Genomic DNA, 20,666 nt, shown 5'->3' with positions numbered 1-20,666 from the left:
GTTTTAAGTTAAAAGATACCCATACATTGTGTTTGTTTGAGGCCAACCAGAATTAATCAACGGAATAAAAACCAATTCTATGGGTTTCGTGATTAACCAGCTTTTAGTTGGGTATCGATTTGATTACCCACTTACGCTTATGTTTTAATTATAAAAAACTGAAAAAGAAAAAATAAAGCTGAATACCCGACGTCATCTTCATCTTGTCAACCCCAACCCTCACTGTCTCACCTACTCCTCTGCTTCCTTCTTCGACCTTATTTTCTCACCTTCTCCTCCTCTTCCTCCTCCATCACTCATTCTCTCACCTTTCCCTCTGCCTACACCTTTAATTCTCATCTCATCAGTTTTGTAAAGCATTTTGTTCTATAGCCTAACTGCAAAGCAGCCAATCTCTCTAGAATCATTGGCAATGGGGCTTGCACTATTTGTCCTACTATTTTTCCTTGACCGGAATGAAAAATCTATCTGTTCTTGAAATAGATGATGCGAGGAGCACTCTGATGTATTTTAATTGCATATTTGGTAGATCTACGTGGGTTTGTTGAATATTAGAGTTTCCTGAAGCAAAATTTTGTTGTGTTCTTGACCAAATCCAAAGAAAGATGTTCACAGCCTAAAGAGAAGTTATATGATGTATTTTATGGTGTTTATAAGCCAATGAGGAGGGTGGTTTGACGATGGCTGGCATGAGGCGGCAGCAGTGGGTAATGGGCAGATTTCTATTCTCAGAAGGTGATGTTAGAGGAGTGGGAACGAAAATAAAAAAGAAAAAATAGGAAAAGTAAAACATTTTTAAACGAAGAAATAAACTATAAAATCTATTCCTGAATCTAAGAAACCAAAATCTAACACACTCTATGAGTCTTGATAACAACCCATTCCTATAAACTAGTTAATAGTGATTGGTGATTGTTGAATTTTAACCAAATAGGTTGTTAAAGTGAAGTGGTCTTGCTGTGGAATGAATGCCAGAATTTAAGTGAATACAGTTCCTATTTCCATGTTTGTTCACTGCATGCATTTGGTGATGTAAATTGGTAGGCACAAGTGTGTTTTTGCTAGTGATCATTCAGGTGCAAAACTTATGTTTTATTTTCCTGCAGGTACCTTCATTTTTCATCCGCAAGCTCATTACTCAAGTTTTCTCTTTCATCAATATATCACTTTTTAACAGGTATGTATATAATGATTCATAGCCTTCTAGTTGTCCAAGTGTTCCAATCACTTAGATTGCCTAATTTTAATTTGCAGCCTATTGCTTCGACGAGAGTGTTGCACTTTTTCAAATGGAGAATATGTTAAATCTGGTCTGGCTGAACTGGAGAAATGGATAGTGACTGCAAAAGAGGAGGTTCTAAAATTGTTTTGTTGATTTATTGACATTGTGTGCAGAATTTGTTTCTCATACTCATCCAGGCCTGAAACATTATTACCAAATCTAGTTTGCAGGAACTTCTTGGCATGAACTAAATTACATTAGACAGGCTGTTGGCTTTCTGGTATGAAACATACTGCTTCTGAAATATAATTATACTCTGTTTTATTCTACCCAACCTTTTACTCGATTATTTATTTATTGTAGGTGATTCATCAGAAGAGAAAAAAATCATTAGATGAGATAATGCAGGATCTTTGTCCGGTAATATCTTCTATAGTGTCTTACTAGACATGTACTCCTTTTAGTCCAATATCTCCTTTCATGACTCTTACCTTGTTCTTTCAGGCATTGACGATCAGGCAAATCTATCGCATAAGTACAATGTACTGGGATGACAAGTATGGGACTCAAAGTGTGTCAAATGAGGTAAGTTTCTTGTTTTCAACCTCTTTAGTCTAATTAAGTACTCCTCTGAGTTTTTGGAGAAATTTAATTTGCAGGTTGTTGCTCAGATGAGAGAGACCCTAAATAAAGATTCTCAAAATTTGACATCAAATTCATTCTTGTTGGATGATGATCTAAGGTAATCACCTGTCAATTCTGTGGTAGTTCAGTATTGTGTTCTTGCAGAGAATGTTAATACAGGATTGTGTTTGCAACTTTCTATCTTGGTTGTCGTTTTGAAATTCTATATTTCCTACTGTAGTTACAATATTTGGAGTCTATTCTGTTCATCCATTTGTTAGTTTCTGCATTGCATGTATTAGATATTCATCCTGTACATATAAATAAATATATAATTTTCCTTAACTTTTGTATGTGTGCTCTTAGCTGATGTCACTGAGTTGCTTTTTGTTAAAGCTTCCGTGTTACCTTTTGTCTGCATTTGTTGGTTCATGGCCTTAGATGAAACTTAGAGGACCAATATTTTAACAAATAGCAAATGCTATGCTTCTGAGTCCTGTGCATCGCAAGCTGTATGTTACTAACCTTGGATGCTGTAAATGTACTGCCATTACATCCTGTGTATGTCATTTTGTCCATCACACATAAATCATCACTGAATCAGTTAAGAGAGTTTTCTTCGCCTTAACATATCGTAAATCTTTTGCAGCATTCCGTTCTCAACGGAGGATATTTATATGGCACTTCCGCCAGTAGATCCATCAGATGTGGAGCTCCCCAAGTTTTTGTCAGAATATCCTTCTGCACAGTTCCTGGTCAAGAACGTAAATGTAAATACCTTGCCTTGATGCTATCAAGTGGTTCAGCTGAAAGAATTGAGCTCAGTTCAGGAGATACTGGACCAGCTTTGCATCCTGAGCATATTTCTTTTCTTGATCATCATTGGGCTCAGGGTTAATACAATGTAGTGTTGTTTTCCAAGGCCAGTCTGTAGTTTCTCGATGCTGCTATAATTATCGGCAGGAAAAGAGAAATTTCTTTTTCTTAGTTTATGGGGATTCATTAGGGGTGAAATCCCCAGAATCTAGATAGGTCACACTTTTATTTAGGAAGTGGATGATTTGTATATGGGATAGATAACATCTGCTTGAATCACAATATTTATCTTCTCAAAAGATTAGCCTTTTGAGCTCTGTACAGTGTACATCATCTTGTAATATTTGGTAATACAATCGTTTCATCTCTCTGCCTCTCTAGCACTTGTGCACCCTTAAACGGCTTCTTAATCAATAATTAGACGTGTGCCTTGTATTATCGTCTTTGAAGCAAAATCCTGTTGTATGGTGTGAATTTGCACTTGAGATGCATTGAAGGGTTTCAGAAATATTGACTTGAGACGCAGCAGTCCTTTGTTCGCCCAGTAATTAGACTATTTTGGGCTTTCGTGTGTCAATGTGCTCCCAACCTGTAAGATTTACAGGTTAAAAGCAAACTGTTGGGGAATGCAGGCTTGAAGAGATCCCTCAGAGAAAGACCGGATCTCCAATAAATAAAGAAGTGAGGGAAGGAGCAGATTTACAAGTCTACTGATCAATATGGCTTCTCCTGGAGCTCTTCTTGGTTAACAAGAAATTAACGAGTCTCATGTGAAAACTATGTCTTAGAGGGCTTTATATCTAACCGACTTGTACTAGAAGATGTACACGCAGCTGTAATGGAAACACATTGCTGTAAATCAGCCAAGGAGAGTGATCTCCAGGCAGAGAAGTTCTGCCGTGGAAGCGGCGCCGCCAAGGATGATCCGTTATGCAGGTGGTAGTCTCTGAATTGCGAATGGTGACAAGCTCCAAGAAGGGAAGGTGGAGAAGCCGATATCATATCTTTCGGCCCAGGACTCGCATTTTCATTCTTAGCGTGGTAGATTCCAGAACTGCTCATTGTGACTGCAAGAGCCAAACTGGTACGACCTGAGTTGATAACTCTTTTTGACACTCCACCACTGTTGCTTCTAAGTGGGGAACTTCTGCTCTTGTTGCTGTCCCAGGCAAGACTGCAGGCAAGCTGGTTTCTTCGCTTCCTAATGTAGGCATTTTCCGGCTTCCCGATGTCTTTGATGGAGGAGGTTGAAGAAGCAGCATCAGCTAGACTTGCAAATGACTTCGACTTGCCATTGTAGAAGCTTGAGATGCCTCTTCTGCACAATAACAAGATGATATATCATCCCACCACGGAATATCTCGTGTTGCATATATATATATATATATATAGGCCATTCATTCAAGCCTGAATGTATTACTACTAATATGCAAGACAACAGAAAACTTGACTAGCACTAACAATGCAGTAAAAGAAAAACTTCAAAAATTTTACTACTTTTCTTTACCTATTTTTCCTAGATGTTGGAATAAAATTTAAAACAAGAAGTAAAGGGTTACAAAGGAAATATGACATTGACTAAAGGGAATCCCAGATTAACTTTTGAAGATACTAAAATCTTTTCCACTTCGGATGGGTCTCACCAGCTATATTTATTATTGGTGAAAGTTGCCACATTTGCCTTTGATCAGGAGAGAGTACCATACCATGAGCTGTAATCATGCTTATGAATTGTGATCCGTTACTCTAGTAGTAACTTTGGTTCAATAAACTTCCCTTCCACCTCATGCCACCCTTTCAGTATTTGACTAGCTCACATAGGCAAGAGAAAAGGGGGGAGATAGGGGCATTTTCCAAGATCAATTACCACTGGCCAGAACTCAAACTTGCTTTCTGCCTTGAACTTCACATAAAATAAAGCCGACCAAAACTTCTAGTACATTATTTAAAAGCTTTCACAAGTCATAGTATATCGTACTCCGGCTATTCAATCATTCTTTAATAGTATTATCAGGTGTCAAACCACTCAAGTACAATGTTAAAGAGGTCATGGTGGAATCTCTACTTGTATTGTTCATGTATTGTATATAATCCGCCACAGATCCATTGCTCTTTGCAATATTTTCACTCTCCTAGACATAAATTCCATACTATCAGTTGCAGCATCCTTTATAAGGAGGCCAAAATATATTACTAGAAGAAACTATATCTAATCTAGTATGTTTATCTATTATTGAGCTAAACAATGCAGTTCCCTAGTAATACTGCGTACCATAATGAATGCCCAGGAGACTTCTTGGCTTGCCGTCATTTCTGACGCAGCAAAAGAGTGTGTTAGTTAACATATTTGACCAGAAGAGTTTCCAAGATTCACACAAACCACAAACTGAATAGAATTTTCCCAAAAAAAAAAAAAAGAAGAAGGATAGAGAGTACAGGAGATCGAGGCTCATCACCACTAATCGATCGATCTACAAACAACGCAGTTGGATCGTGTTATACACATTGTACTCGAGGAATGGTGACCAAGAATTGAAGTACCTTATGGGTAAAACCTCTTCCAAAGCTTCCATTGCATCTAAGGGGCCTTTATAGGAGCTTTGTACCTCAGCAGAGTCCCCGGGATTCTCAACTGACCTGCCGGAAACATCACTGTTCTTTCCAATGGATGATGTTGAGGAACTGCTGCAGCATGTTTTCATTGCCTCAAAATCTTCTCTTTTGGTCTCCTTTCCCACCACTTTCTCTTCAACCAAACATCTCCCGTCTTCATTGCAAATCTCCGGGGAATCGATCGTGGATATGCATGACATCCCATGCACGTATGCAGAACTCTTTACCCCACCTTTATTCATCAAACTTAAGGACCCTTTTTCCCCTAGAACCATCAAAGTTTCATGAATCAACAAAATGATAGTACCAATGCACGGACAGTCAGAACCCACAAAAAGGAAATAATTTACCCAAAAAAAGAAAAGAAAAGAAAAGGGTTCTGTGCTATAAGAATGAGGTCTTAAAGGAAAGGTTGATGTTGATGAAGATGACGATGATGGTTAGTATGATATTGCTATGGAGGAAAGATGGTTTCGCCATTAAAGATAATGATGAGATCTCTGATGAAAAACAGAAGAAGAAGTGAATTATGCACCATCACAAGAGAAGCCATGTTTGGTAGTATTACTATAAGTTATCATTAAGACAAAATAATATTTGTTTTATCCGAATTCTTAAACAAATAAAATAAAATGAATGAAAAAGTATGATGAGAGGATTGAATTGGATAATATAGGTGTTTTAATATAGAAGTATGTATGTATTAAATAGGTGAAAAGAGTGGGGAGGTTAGGTCTTATCCTCTCAATCCTCATCCATTGTCTGTCACCCTGTTAGAAAAGAAAAAGCCTTTTAACGTACTATAATTAATTAATTAAGATATTAGTTATTGTGGTATTAACTCTAGGGGGGAAGTTATCCAGTGGTTTGCGTTTCTGCTTAATCAATAAGTACTATAATTAAGTCCTAGTGGTTACCTAACTTGTGGTCAAATTTGAGTTCTAGTAACTTAAATATCAACTATGATTAGTTAATGGTAATTAATTAAGCTAATGAAACTGGTCTTAATCATCTCCCATCCAAAAGTTATCCATATTTTCATGCGTGACTAGACCATGCGCTAAGCAATAATAAGGGATTAACGTCAACAACAACATGTCCTAACCTTGGGGCAAAAAACCAGCTTTGCTAACCTGTATGTATTATGTATATGTATGTCTCTTTTACTATAGAAGGACAAAAACAAAAATGCTGCAAAAAAAAATTACTAGGGGATGGCAACGGGCGGAATTGGGGTCCCCCGCCCCCGCCCCGGTACCTACTAATTCCCCCACTCTCGCCCCATCTCCGTCCCCGGCTTCCCCCGTCCAACCCCTGTCCTTGCCCGTTTCCTTCGTGAGTGTTCTTGCGGGGTTAATAAAAATTTGTTATATAATTTTATCATAATTAAATTTTAGCAAATAATCAAGTAATAAAATATTAACACATCATCAAGTTATTATTCATTATAATTTTACAATTAAAACTTATAAAAATAATCAAACAAAAATTATTTAAATATAATCCACATGATGAAAGTTATTTAATTTTTTTCAATAGGCGACCGGATAGGAGATGGGACGGGGGTATACTCTCCTGCCCCGTTTCTAAATGGGGGGAAAAAGCCCCAGTAGCCCCCGCGGGCCAATTGTCCAATTGTCATCCCTATAAATTACTGGAAAAATAATGCAATGCGTAGCCAATAGCAAAATTCACCAAAAAAAAAAAAAAAGAAGGCTAGATGATTGATTATCTGATGTGATGTTTTATTGGTGCAAAATTCCATCCAATAGGGCTATTGAGATGAAAAATGACTGTTGCTATTAATGTGATCATGAGTTAAAGAGTGTGAAAATGGTAGGGCCCTTAATTTGTTTGTTTTGTGCAATGCTTTTATGGGTCAAATACAATTAGGCCAAAGCTGTGAGAAGATTAAAGGATGATTAGAAATCAAAGGACAATGGGTGGGATAGAATTAACTTTTAAGGAGAGAAAGAGGAAAAGATGGGAGGAGGAAATCGAGTAGAGTAGCTGGAGAAGAGGAGACAATTAATGTCTCTTGTCTAAAACAATGATTGATGTGGGTAGCTTTTTTCTTAGTGCTTATCCATAATTCTTCCTTCAATCTTCCTTTGTTATCTTCGAACCACCAACAAATTTCAACCCGTGGCTTTCATTCATTTGATTTGGGACTCCCAACCCAACATTTTCATTCCCCATTTTTCCACCTCGGGTTATAGAATCTTTGGTTACCAATAATGACTATTGCTAATTGCCAATTACACGCTACATTTTTTGTTTCTTGGGCTAATTACAAACTACTTTTTTTTTTCTTTTTTCTTTTTATCAATTGTCACCGTCTACTCTACTCCTACTCCTATTTCTACTCTAACTTATTTTAAGAGGAGGTCCAACTAGGTCAACGAAAGGATTGAACCATCATCGGACCAAATTTGTGCACTATATATCACTCGTATGAATTTAGAGAAGTCACGTAATAACAATGCGATGGAAGATAAAATTTGAACCTTTAACCTCCCGTCCCATCAAAACTTTAAGTCATTAGCGGTGATCAACAGCACGCACGAACTGCTGTTGGTTTAATTACACACTGCTTAGCTGGCTCTGTACTTCTCCACAGTAGATACTTCTAGTTGAAAGCTTATCCAAATGAATAACCAGTGCTGTGTAGAAGTGCTACTAAATGAAAAAAAGCCTCAACTCTCGTTAAAATGGAGTGGGGTCCCTTCATCTATTGCACTAAAATGGATAAGATCTCAACAACACCACCAACATCACAGCCACCACCGCCACCACGGCCAACATCTCCAAATCCTAAAGCATTGATTACTAATGCTTTGAAAGTGTAATCTAGAAGATTAAGATGCAGGTTTGGTTGTGTTTACATGAGAATTGAAAGAGACAACATACTAGTCTCAATTGCTTGAATTGGCTATTATTTGTATTATTAGTTAAAATAAGTGCTAACAAGAATGGCAGGTTGCTTTTTGTGTTACACATCTACTATGATTTAGCATAATTCTATCTGGCCCTCCCTCAAAGCTCAAAGCGCTTAAGAGTCAATTTTCTTGGAAAAAGTCCTTATCCTTGTATCTGTAATCTGTGGATCCTTTTCCTCTGTGGGTCGCTTGTTTCTGACTCACAATTGTACGGATGCTTCAGCCCACTTGATCCACTTGAAAGTGACGACTTCCCAGCCAAGACAAGTCTTTAATAGTAGTGTTACATTCTTTCTTGCTGTTCCATCTATCTTGGCAACAGCAGAAACTTTTTATCTCAACTCATGAGCATGCCCCAATTATCTTTGATTGCACAGGTTCCTGATCTCTGCTCTCTGTCGAAAGTCACACTTAAACATGCTTACTGAGAAGCAAATCAGTGTGCTGACAGATTGGCGAAACTGGATGCTCAACAAGACATGAATTTTGTATGTCATGACAGTGTCTCTCATGTTTTGAGAAATCTAGTAGATGCAGATTTTAAGGGAATTTGCTTCCCTCGTTTTGTACCTATAACTTAAGTTTGTTCAATAAATAATCCCTTTTATTACCAAAAAGAAAAAAAGAAATCGCTCTCTGTCGCATTCCCGCTTCCCATATAAATCATGTGTAACAGGTAGTTCTGCGCACAAGCTTGTCCTTGATAAACCTCAGCCCTGATAATTGATTAGAAATCCATTACAATTCAAAAAAATGTCCTACAATTTTGTTTAAAGTACCAATCTCTCACTTCTATTTCTTGAAATTTTTTTTTATAATTTAAGAGTCAATAACACTTATCATATCATCTACTGATGAATTTTACTTATAAATATAATATTCAAAAGAGACGGTAAAATCTCTCGCGGCGTTTACTAATAAGCCACTGATTTATCTTCCTCTTCTATTCTGTTGCTGTGGATTCACTTCTACTTATGATTCATTGCTTAATAGCGGATAATGCGCTACAGAATACCAATATCAGCAGAATAAATTCACTAGATCCGTTTTTTTTTTTTTTTTTTCATAATACTGCAATGGAAGTTGTCATTGAAACTAATGGTTTCTAATTCTATTATGGATGAGAATCAAATCTTGGAAACTGAGAACTTCGTTTCAAGACGGACAAATTTCTACCACAGTGCACAGCGTCCACTACGTTAGTCTTTAGCATACATGCAAGTAACGTAACGCTCTATGATGAACATAATAAATCCTATAAACCACAGTACCAAATATGGCATTTCATCAGATTTACTCTACGCAGCTGGAAGCTTCGGCTTCCATGACTTTTCGACAACCTCTACATCTACATCCCCCGAGCTACCAAAAAATATATATCTATTGTGTACAAGAAAACAGACTTACTAATCTGCTTTAATTTGGAATTTTGGGACAGGTCGAAGATTCCTCCCTCACAATCAAATTCTGATTTCATAGACTAATGGATCAAGAAACAGCATGGTGCTTAGCCAGCTTTGCAAGGACCCCAATGGCCAAAGAATTTGTGTATGTTGTGGGCTCTGTCATGGCTGAGCTTGCACGTTGATCAACAAAGTTGTCATTCCGATCAGGGCCCCCAACAATAGCCCCAGTCAGCTCATTAGGATTTGGTCCATTTTTGTTGTACCAGTTGACGAAGGTCATTGGGCAGCTAACAACTTCACTAGAAGACATTCTTGGGACAGAGGCACCCCTGTGGTGGGCTTGTCTTGGTGGATTGTTACCGAACCCAACCATGTATGATCTTCCCTTGGGATTTTTCCCAAGTAGATAATCCATCTGCAGATGTACGGACGGCATAAAAATGGGAAATTTACACTGGGAAACTTCTCTGTTTTTCTTGATCACATTCATATGTAATGATCATGAATAATGAAGAGGGTCTGAAGAATAGTTGTCACCTGTTGTTTAGCAAAAGCCATGATCTGGGAAGAAGTGAATGCTTTATTTCCGCAAGTGACTTGTTGCTTGTGCATGGACAATAAATCACTGTAGACACTGAACAGAAAAGCAGTGCCAGTTACATATTGTGCATTTGCTCCATCTCTCAGGTGAATCAGACCACCTAACAGAATAGTCAGAGACATGAGTAAATTTTACACATATATTTGTAGTACTCAGATATAAGCTTCAAAGGAAATTTGGATGGAGGGGAGAAATACCTGGAGTGAAGTAAACCTGGTGATAGGGGCTATCAGGAAGTACTGAGCAAATATAACTATCAGCCTCTTGCTTGAAGTTCTTTAGATCTTTGTGGCCTTCCCAGTATAACTGGTCAATTATAAAGCAAAATGTGAAATGTGCAATTAACAGGGCCTGTGAGTTGACTATAATAAAGAATATGATATCTGCTAATATATTTTCTTTCGTACATGTTAAATGATTTGTATACAAGGAAAGGAATGAGTAAACGTTTACTTGGGATAGGAGAACTTGGGCGCCTGCAAATTTGAGGTCCCAGCTAAATTCACTAACGGTTGCAGTGATGGCCTCTTCTTGTATGTATTCTAGATAAATAGATCTCTTGGTTGCGACGTATAGCCATGTAGCTGCCCAAAGCAACTCATCCTGCAGTAGGACATGTAAGCAAGAAACCAGATATCAAACACAAATCAGATGAATTCAACCGTGTCAAATTTCTTCTTCCTGTTTTGCTATAACTAGTCCCTAGATGAATGATTACATTCCCGAATCTCTTTCTGGTTTTTAATGAGCTTTGTCCATTAATTTTGGCCTTTTAGGAGGAGTGACTGAGAGAGAGATTACGTTATAGCCCGAGTAAGAGCAATAGAAGGGGCATTCTCCATCATATGTGCCCTTGTAAGTCTTGGCAAACTTAAAAAGCTGCAAAGCCAAAATTCAGTCCAAGTATGAGGACAGCATATTGCAGATACTCACAGTGTAGCATTCAGATAATCAATAAAGAAATTCAATTCTTTTCATGTGGAGCAGGAAGGGTAATGCACGATGCTTCCTTGGAGAAAATTAATAAAAGTGAATCTTGGCTGGAAAAATACCGCTTTGGCTTTATTAAGGAGGCGACGAGAATGGGCATGATCAGAATATCTAAAGACAACAGAAGCAGCTGCCATTGCTGCTGCAGTCTCTGCTGCAATTTCCGTTCCCGGATCACTTTGGTCAATTTGCAATACATTTCTTGGAGTTTTCATATTTTCTGGCCGTATCCAACATTGATGATCTTGAACTGGATCTCCTACCTTAACCAAAAAGTGCAAACATAAGTAGATGAGTACAATGATTGTAAATTACATTCCTCTATGAATCTTTCTCACCTGCACAAACAATCTGTCTCTCCTAGAACTAGCTTTCAGTAAGTAATCAGTGCCCCATCTAATGGCTGAATGAACATTTGCCAATTCTCCAGCTGCTTGGATATCTGATTGGTAGAAGATTGCAGCCCAGGATAAGGTAGTTATGGTAAATGCCATTGGAAGGCCATATTTTACGTTGTCCCCTGCATCATAGTATCCTCCAACGAGGTCCACCTAATGAAAAAAACTGTCACATCCCTTGTGTAAAATCACATGAATTCAATAGAATCTCAAATATTGACCCAATATAGAGACAGGGATATACGAACGTTGGCAAGTTTTCCATCTTGAAGTGCAGAATCTCCTCTCCAAGGCGGCCTGTGGTTGGGAGGAAGCTTTCCTGATCTCTGTGCCTCCAGAAAAATGATTGACTTGCTGAGTGCATCTCGATAATTAAATTGTGCATTAGCTACAAACACAAAATAACACGCCAAGGTAAAGGCTCCTAACATATGTTTATAGAATTCCATGAATTCAACCTGACATTAAAGACCATGGATTGCAGAACTCCTGGGATAGTCTAGACGGGAAGTCTATATCTGACAAGTTAGTTAAGGAAGGCAGTTCAGTTTGGAGATTCTCAACCGGAAATAGAAGGAAATGAACTTAGCCCACCAATTCTGCTCATTGGTTCACAGTACAAATTGGAAATGTAAGGTAAGGAGAAGATGGATAACAGTCAGATAACAGTCTTGCTGATTTCTTTCTCTAACATGAATAATTCAACAAGCAGCCAGCAACTAGTGGTAGAATTGTTGCATATTATAACCATGCATATTTTACCCTCTCTTTTTTTTTTTTTTTATATAAGTCCATGGTTCATCATTAGCTAATTGCATAAGGTTTAGAAAAATGACTTGTCCCGTGCCTGCTAACCATCATATCACTTGCTAATCCGTATCTCCCATAAATTTAGATATACCTACAATTTCAAACTAAATCACTCCCTACTTTTCTCATCCACCTCTTAAAAAAAATACTAGTATTCATTTGTATATGGAAATTTACGTTCACCCTTTCTTTCAATGAAAGCAAGGAAAGAAAGCAACAAGATGGTACATTTCACTTTGGCTATTTCCAAGTTTTTGTAAACTTTATTTGATACAACCACTAGCCTTTGGACTGGTGGTCACCACTAAACCATTTAAGGCTTGGTGGGGTGGGAGGCACATTAAGTGGAGTCTGGTTCGGTGGTGATTCAGCCCCCACCGTCCCGCCCTAGACCCAGTTGAATCTCCCCCTTAAATTAGGATAATGTAGGATACTATAGATAAAAGGTGATTATTGACAACAAAAAAAGGTAAACTTTATTTGATACGGTAGTAGTTCTTCACAACATTGTGGTCTTGGAGTAACGTAGGAAGAGGCCGCGGACTAATGTATAGGTTCGCATCTAATCTGCTGCTACACAAATTTTCAATCTGCAGAAGCATACAATAGTATTCCGAATGAAGTTTTCCACAGAATCCTGGTTCACCTATTTTATTCCAGTTCAAAGATTTGTGATTTTAAACCTGAAATTTAATTTCCAACCCAATTGCCAAAGATGGATATGATCAAGTCCGAACCAAAAACAAATAATCGAAATGGTGGTGCCAGTAAATTTCACTATCACTGAAATGTACAACAGCTGGAGCAGCAACTCCATAGCTGCAAATGCTCATAATACTACTACAATCAACTAGGATTCCTACCATGCTAACAAATCCTACAAGTTTATGGACCCTAGCTAACTACACTGGATAAATGTTACGAACCCATGATGCCAGACGAATGGCACATACAAAATTAATTCCAAGGAGCCAAGACTGAAGAGTGGTGCTTCAGTCAGGTGATATTGAAGTCATGGGTGCCAAAAATTTGACCCAAATCCAAACAACTCATTCAAGAAAATGAGATTGAAACCAAAACTCGACGGACTCAGCATCTCCGCATTATACTCGCCACATTCTCCCCAATCTGTTCCTTCGTTTGTTCACAGACAGGAATATCACCTATATACATGTCAAAGAAAGCCCCTGGGCAAAAAGATGCATAAAAATAGATGTTAGTATTGATTCTTTTGTTGTTAATCTACTTTCTCGTTTCCTCTTTAGGATATGTTTGAAAAACAAAACTGGTCCACATTCTACTAGAGGTTATTGAACATCCAAACAGTAGCCTAATAACTTACTACATAATTCCTTGCTTTGTACCGCTCCAAGCTGATTATCCCCAACTGCACAAATAACAGTTAAAATATAAGGACTACAGATGAATATCCAAACGCTTTTACTTTTGCTGTCTTTACTATCGCCGATGTTAAAATACACAGGCCATTCTGTAGTAAACCGGCAGTACTCGAACACAAAAACAAAATGAGAAACCTTGATACCATGCCAATGAAATTTGGTAACTAACATGGGAAGATGGGGACTGCTACACTAGGAAATATAATTAAATTAAAACAACATTAAGCTTTTCCAACCCTGCTTGAGTTTCTAAACAAGTTTCACCATTGCGTTCAGCACTGCTTTATTTATGATCTGATCCACACTAAATCAAGCTTTACCAAAACCAAGCTCAAAAGGTTAATTCTGTAATACAGATTCATCTTTACAGATCATGTCATTGCATTTGACAAGTTAACAGAAAACCTGAATGTATTGAAGCTCTAATTAGCTTGGGAGCTAACCATCAGAACAGCTTTCAGCTATAAAACCCCACACAAATAAAGAATACTCAATAGATATTCCTCAGTCATATTTACTTACTTTCAGTAATAAAAGATCCATCGGCCGTACGACGAAAATTGATCGTGGTTCCCTGAAAAGTTCAATTTTTAGGTCAGAGATATTAATTATGTTACACCTCAAATTACAAGATCTAGGGAAAGACTTCTTACAGCATGCAAAGGAATGTCATTTGAAAAGATAGAACCAAATCTTTGTAGGCAGCTGAAATCGGTGTCAGGATTGGTCTGAAAAAAAAAAAAAACATATCAGTGCACCAGATTGACAAAATAGTTAATTAGGATTGCAGAAATAAAGCTTAAAAGAGATGACTTACCTTCAATAATCGGGCTCGAAGAGATTTCTCAAAAGCACTGCAGAAAAGATAAATAAGGACGCTAATATTAGTCACAAGAATTTGCACAAGTTTACATGTAGAAAGACCTGCAGTCAACAACAAAGAAAGAGAAATCTTTTTGCTTGTTAAACAGAATCCAATTAAACTGTGAATTTTTGCCCATTCATCAAGCAGCAACCTTTTGCACAAAAATTAATAGATTTTCAAACTCTAAGTCAAGATATTTAAAGGCCATTTTAAATTTCTTCCTCTAGGTCACAAATCAAGGCAAGGTTCCAAAAAGAAAGGAGGGAAAATCCATTCTTGACACTAAGCAGAAAGAAATAGTAAGAAGACAAGTGGAAAGGTAAATGGCAAACAAAATGGACTGTTTGGGGCACTAGTGGTGATAAGAAACAAGAAAAAGGATTCATGGGAATTAATCAATCACCAATAATTAGGGAAATAAGTGTATAAAGTTAGTATGTTACAGGGACAAATTTAGCATAGACACAATAACTGCACGTATTTTTTTCCAAAACCATACTGCTAAAAAATCAACTTACTCCTTAACAGTGTTAATTTTGATCCCATTGCAGCTAACCACAAGCCTGACAGTCATATTAATGTCTTCCCTGCAGCATATTTGCCAATATTAGCAAACAAATAATTGTAATGATTCCAAGTCTCCATGAGTTTACAAGAATTATTTGTCCAAAAAATCTGAGTCCATAGACATCAAGTAAGCCAACCAACTAATCCATGTCTTTCAAAAAATTAACATTTTTCTACAAAGAAAAAAATACCAGGTGAAAATTTATTCTAGGCTCTAGCACCCAGAACAAACAATTTGGTGTCTGTCTCAATCCATTACCATAAGCCATAGAAGACGTACAATGAAATCATGGACATGGCAATGCTCAAATGCAAAGTGCACTACCATTATTAAGAGCATAGCCTCCTGTTTGAAGGGACAACCTCTAGAAGATGATGCTACACGTGGCTATTTGTGCAAAGTGTTGCAAACATAAAAAATTCATCCAATTTACGAAAATAAAATTGCTCTTTCTGAATCTTTTATTTAGGAAAACAATATTCAAAATAAATCAACATAATTTTACTTCAACAGTAATATTTACGCATTTGCCATTGGAATTCAAATATGCTAGCTGCTTGAGATGAGAAACCTAAATTAAGACCTCCACAACATACCACAATATTGATTTGACCATGGAACACACCTTAGAACTTTGACCTCTATTCTACTCATAAACCTATCCCAGTAGACAACTTCAGTTGATGACCAACAAGTGCAATGACTTCTTCCTAGTTAAAGATGTAACCAACTTTTTTTTTAATCCAGATACCACACCATGAGCTATGCTTCTTTTATGCAAAAAAGCCTGAATAAATGTCCTATTCTTTCATCTTCCATATTCAGTGTTGTTCAGCAAACTAGAGATACAAGCAGAAAAAGAAAAAAAGGGAATCTAGATAATATGGCTGGGGTTATTCAATACTTGTTCAAATACCTGAGGAGGTCTTCATAAAAATCACAAGACTTGTTCAGCTCACTAACTGGAAGAGAACCATACTTTGGACCCAGCTTCTCACAGATATCAAAAGGATGAACATCTATCCACAATACAGTAAAAGTCAAATCTTGAGTAGAAATTCAGAAAACTAGACATTACAAACTGGAATCCTCAGTTGATAAGGAACTTACAAAAACCAAATGCATAGACATTAAGAGATTTGATTCTGATTATCTTCATTATTCTTGATCCAGTGCCGACAAGTACCTAATACAGATGCGTTGTTGTAATCAATCATTTCTTTTAAAAGGTGAAATGAAAAAATCCCCCAGTCATTACCGATGAAGAAGTGCAGTGAAACCTCATATGCAAACATAAATCACAAACAAGGAAAAAAACCAACAAGGGAATTCATGAGCAAAACATTTTCGATTTGATATACAGTGAACCAACCCACTAAGTCAATTTTGTAAATCACCTCCAGTGTCAATAGTGAGCATTCAATTAAAAAAAAGTGCAAAAATATCTGGAAAATAGTGGAAGAGCAGCAAAGCATTGGACTAATGCCAAGTACAAAAAACACAAAAGTTTAAGTTAAATTCAGAAATTAAAAGTGAATATGACCCCAAAAATTCCAGTAAGGCTTCAAACATGCAAATGAGCAGAACATGTTCAATCGACAATGTTTCCTGTTCCAAACATACCTCTGATGTGAAACTCGAATTATGCTCTGCAGCTACACTGTTATCCAAGATGGTAGGGAACTCAATGCCTGTTCTAGGCTCTACAGCATGTCCAGTCCAGCTCAGACTCTGAAAAGAAATATCGTTGCGCCCTTGATCCTCAATCTCACAAGGCCTCTGACTCAAGCATCTCTGTGTTGCAATGTCACCAGCCTCCAAAGGAACGGCCAGTACATCTGGATAGCTGATAAAGTCCACCAAAACACAAAGTTCGGATTAAAAATCAAAACCATCTGGATACTAAACCAACAGAGAACACCAAAACTCATGCTCCTAAATCATTATCTAATAAAAGTTAAGAACTTTTCACCAAAATGTTCGGTCTGGCTGGAAAGAAGATCTTACACATTGTTTAATGGAGGTACCAGAGCAGCAGCTAATGACAGCGCAGGAAATGAACGGAGGTGTTCAGCTTCAACGTAAAATTGCTTCATAGAGAACCTTGAAATCTTGTCCAAGATGAAAGGGATGCTTGATTTCCCTTCACATATACAATTGTCTAAAACTCCTTTAAACTTTTGTCCTTGTGATATTATACGCTTTAGTTGGTTATCACCCTTACAATTAATAGGATTTGAACCATCATGTCTGCCCAATATCTTACCATTTATATTGGAATTTGAACCACTAGCAAACCAAATAAAGAAAGCACCAGCAAACTTTGAAAAACAGTTGAAAGCTTCTTGAAGTGCCAAAGTTCCAGGGACACACAAGTATCTGGAATTGTCAACAAATGAGACAATGTGCGACAAAAAATGAGTGCTGAATCTATGTGGTACAAGTGGATCCATTGGAAATATGTTGGATGAACCTCCATTGGGATCCATGGGAACCAATCAAACTGTTCCACTATATTAAATTCTTAATAAGAGCCACAATGGCACTAATAAATAATCCCTGCAAAAATTCCAATTTCACTGATTAGCGATAGTTTCAATTGATCCTCAAAACAAGTAACCAACAAAGTACAATTGAAAGCAAAATAAGATTACAAACCATTGTAATGACTCATTTTGTGCCAACAAATCTAAACAAGGAAAAAGACGGACTTCCGTGTAATCAAGCAATACTATTGCAATGAGGGCTTTCTTCAAAAATACCCAATTAACACATTAACTCAACTTGGCCACTTGCAAACACTATAATGCAACAGAATGTCCGTACTGGACATCCAACTTGGAATCTGGTTGTCATCCTTTGAAACTTAATTTCTTCAAGATATGTTCAAATACGCAAGTACATGGACTTGCTCGGTCAGAAATGGGGGGTTGGAGAAGTACGAATAGTGCTCCAATTAAGATTGTGTTAGTAGCCGATTCATTACAAACACTACACGCAAGTTACAAAAATAATCAAGCTGGACACTGCATAGAGACCAAAAAAAAAAAGGCTAGGGAAAATGAGATTTTTTAGAGCAATATTTTTCATTAAAAACTGCTTTACGTTCAGACACGTGATAAAAAAAGTCCAATGCAAGAACAGGCAAATTACTTTGAAGTTCCCAAATTACAAATAAGAGACATAACTTTTAACACCTGAAAATAAAGCCATCCAGATCAAGAATGGGAAATAAGTCCATCACATTGATCAATTGAGTTCTTCAATGAGAAACAACCTAGTTACAAAGATCCAATCTTTTTCCAATACAATGAGAGAAAGCCCTCAAACTTTGGGATTAAATTCGACGCAAACAATAGATTACTTCTATTCTATTATCTTCTGCATGCAACAGGCAATACATCAACTTAGATAAAAGTCAATCTAAATACTATTAGGCCAATGTCGTCGAAAAGAAACCAGAACAAACCTGGAAAAAAAATAGGAACTTGGCAGCTTCAATTGACGGATCGATCAAATTAGCAACAACCCATTATTGAAATTGAAAACTTTCGACAAAATAAAATACTAGACGGCTTTTGGTTTTTGAGTCTGGTTTGAAAGCAAAAGAAAAAGCAGAATATATGGATGAAAGGAAAGAATATGCCGTTATGACTTTCAAAAGCAAACAAACGTGTTATTGAAAAGGACGGCAGAAATAGTAAATGCAAGAAAAATAAAGAAGAAAGGAAGAGTTAATATTGCAATTTATTTGCATGTGCCCTTTTTTGGGTTAACAATTTCGATTTGATTTGATATTATATTGCAGTTCTTGGGAAAGGTTCAAAAGATACTTGTTTTTGTTCAAAGAAAGTGACCCTTCTTCTACGTTTTTGACGAGCGGTGTTTGAAAAGAAGCTGTTGCGCGTTCGGTTTGAGGGCTGAAAATGGTCCCCTGACGGAAGACTCTCTGGTCTGGTTTTCAAATGTAGATACTTTCCTTTCAATGCCCTTTCCCCTCTTTTGCGTTCACATACATTATTGATTATCTATACTACATACGCAAGTCTCTTGGGATCAATTCATGACGGACTCAGGGCCTGAACGGTTGCCGGAAAAATCGTTCGGGTCGATTTTATGCAAAATACACAAGATGTAATTTTGTATACATATGATATAACTCAATTTCAACAACGTGTAATTATAAAATAAAATTTTGTATACGATCACACGTGATATGAAAAACTATATATAAGATACGATATGAATATTTTTTTTTTTTGGCCAAATCTTGGCACCGTTCCTGCCCCTCCCTCATTCATGAGCACTCTGCCCTCTACTGAATCCAAATGGCCTGGCCCTACTGTATCTTGAGTGTTTTCGAATTCAATTGCTCAAATATTCTCTTGGAACTACCAAGTAACACAACATGGCGTAAACTTGTTTTCGATTGATTATTTTAATGAATTTTAGATTATGATCCTTCTTTAGTGTAGACCAATTTAGTAGTAGCGTAGAATTTTTTCTTTCACCAAAAAAAAAAAAAAAACTAAAGAATGGTCTCTACTGTATATTCCATTTCCCTTTTTTTTATTCCAATACTTTTAGCATCAATTTTTAGTTTTTTTTTCCTTGTTCTACATTTGCAAATCTGGATGGACACTGCGGAGTTTTTACTGTTGGTATTCTGCTACTACAAGTTGTCTTCTGGTAAATATAAAAGGAAAAAAAAGAAAAAAGAAAAGGGTGATTCGGTATATTTAGAAAAGTAATTAGGTCAACGGGATGTTGATTTGATCATGACAGGGTGAGATGAGAAAATGAAAATTATTAATTTTTTTTCCTCCAAATCCTTTTTTTTTTTATTTGTCTTATTACTATTCTTCGTGGAAGCCAAATCCTTCTTGATTATGAATGTTGACTAAGGTTGAAAGTGACTCTTTTCTGTAAGAATTCGGACATTGGAAAAAGTCGTAGAAAGTTGAGTTCATAAAAGCAAAAAGGTCTTTCACATTTTTACATAGGAAAAAAGACTGATACTTTACAAACACGTGTAACATGAGCTTTTGGTGCATGCATGATTATTCAGTCATTATTGTGTGGGTTGATGATACCGTGTAATGGTCGGTCACATTTCTCCATTCCCTAATATGATACGGTACTTCGCACTCGTGGATCTAAGGAATTTGTTCCTGGGATTACACGCGTAATATGGCCAAGTTTTCTCATGGAGGCCATCTCAAGAATTGACATCAAGGGCTAGCTAACCATCCATATGTTTCATGCATGGTGAAAAGGTAGGTTGAATACTTCACATTAGGGCGTAATCGAGTCGGAACGAGTTCGAGCAGTGCTATGTTCAAAGTGATGTTCGAGATTGATCAAGCAAAAGAACAGCAATTTAAATTCGACTTAATGAGATCATTAACGAGTTC

The 20,666-nt window shown here is 37.0% G+C and overlaps 4 protein-coding genes across 10 annotated transcripts in view; 1 reads left to right on the top strand and 3 right to left on the bottom strand.

Moving 5' to 3' along the window:
* Nucleotides 1-3,042, top strand: part of LOC113703887 (myosin-15) — a 33,164-nt gene extending 30,122 nt beyond the window's left edge. For all 6 annotated transcript variants that reach the window (XM_027225386.2, XM_072061315.1, XM_072061316.1 and 3 more), the window contains 7 exons: nucleotides 1,107-1,177; nucleotides 1,255-1,354; nucleotides 1,446-1,502; nucleotides 1,586-1,642; nucleotides 1,727-1,807; nucleotides 1,882-1,964; nucleotides 2,496-3,042. In XM_027225386.2, the coding sequence (XP_027081187.2) occupies nucleotides 1,107-1,177; nucleotides 1,255-1,354; nucleotides 1,446-1,502; nucleotides 1,586-1,642; nucleotides 1,727-1,807; nucleotides 1,882-1,964; nucleotides 2,496-2,634 (588 nt within the window). In that variant the 3' untranslated portion in view covers nucleotides 2,635-3,042. The remainder of the gene's footprint in view (nucleotides 1-1,106; nucleotides 1,178-1,254; nucleotides 1,355-1,445; nucleotides 1,503-1,585; nucleotides 1,643-1,726; nucleotides 1,808-1,881; nucleotides 1,965-2,495) is intronic.
* A 267-nt stretch (nucleotides 3,043-3,309) lies between these two features.
* LOC113703888 (protein OXIDATIVE STRESS 3 LIKE 1) lies at nucleotides 3,310-5,923 on the bottom strand. The gene is made up of 2 exons (XM_027225391.2): nucleotides 5,204-5,923; nucleotides 3,310-3,980 (listed from the first exon to the last, which is right to left on the bottom strand). Exons 1-2 carry the CDS (start codon nucleotides 5,548-5,550, stop codon nucleotides 3,440-3,442), a joined length of 888 nt encoding a protein of 295 aa, XP_027081192.1. The 5' UTR covers nucleotides 5,551-5,923; the 3' UTR covers nucleotides 3,310-3,439.
* A 3,423-nt stretch (nucleotides 5,924-9,346) lies between these two features.
* Nucleotides 9,347-12,319, bottom strand: LOC113703596 (endoglucanase 16). Its single transcript, XM_027225010.2, has 8 exons — nucleotides 11,858-12,319; nucleotides 11,550-11,762; nucleotides 11,274-11,474; nucleotides 11,023-11,100; nucleotides 10,675-10,824; nucleotides 10,419-10,527; nucleotides 10,158-10,321; nucleotides 9,347-10,035 (listed from the first exon to the last, which is right to left on the bottom strand). The coding sequence occupies exons 1-8, from the start codon at nucleotides 12,056-12,058 to the stop codon at nucleotides 9,703-9,705; spliced, it is 1,449 nt and encodes a 482-aa protein (XP_027080811.1). The 5' UTR covers nucleotides 12,059-12,319; the 3' UTR covers nucleotides 9,347-9,702.
* Nucleotides 12,320-13,166: 847 nt separating this feature from the next.
* On the bottom strand, nucleotides 13,167-19,225 carry LOC113703035 (fatty-acid-binding protein 2-like). 2 transcript variants are annotated; one of them, XM_027224246.2, is made up of 11 exons: nucleotides 18,722-19,225; nucleotides 17,260-17,811; nucleotides 16,876-17,098; nucleotides 16,363-16,438; nucleotides 16,169-16,271; nucleotides 15,203-15,271; nucleotides 14,637-14,673; nucleotides 14,473-14,547; nucleotides 14,342-14,393; nucleotides 13,762-13,806; nucleotides 13,167-13,606 (listed from the first exon to the last, which is right to left on the bottom strand). In XM_027224246.2, exons 2-11 carry the CDS (start codon nucleotides 17,739-17,741, stop codon nucleotides 13,509-13,511), a joined length of 1,260 nt encoding a protein of 419 aa, XP_027080047.1. In that variant the 5' UTR covers nucleotides 17,742-17,811; nucleotides 18,722-19,225; the 3' UTR covers nucleotides 13,167-13,508. The 2 variants fall into 2 exon arrangements, with proteins under 2 accessions (XP_027080047.1, XP_071918066.1); XM_072061965.1 differs by lacking the exon at nucleotides 18,722-19,225 and adding an exon at nucleotides 17,911-18,041.
* Nucleotides 19,226-20,666: the final 1,441 nt, after the last annotated feature.

Source organism: Coffea arabica, chromosome 8e (genome assembly GCF_036785885.1).
Source record: "Coffea arabica cultivar ET-39 chromosome 8e, Coffea Arabica ET-39 HiFi, whole genome shotgun sequence".
NCBI classification, from domain to species: Eukaryota; Viridiplantae; Streptophyta; class Magnoliopsida; order Gentianales; family Rubiaceae; genus Coffea; species Coffea arabica.
This window is presented reverse-complemented; position numbering and strand designations above follow the sequence as displayed.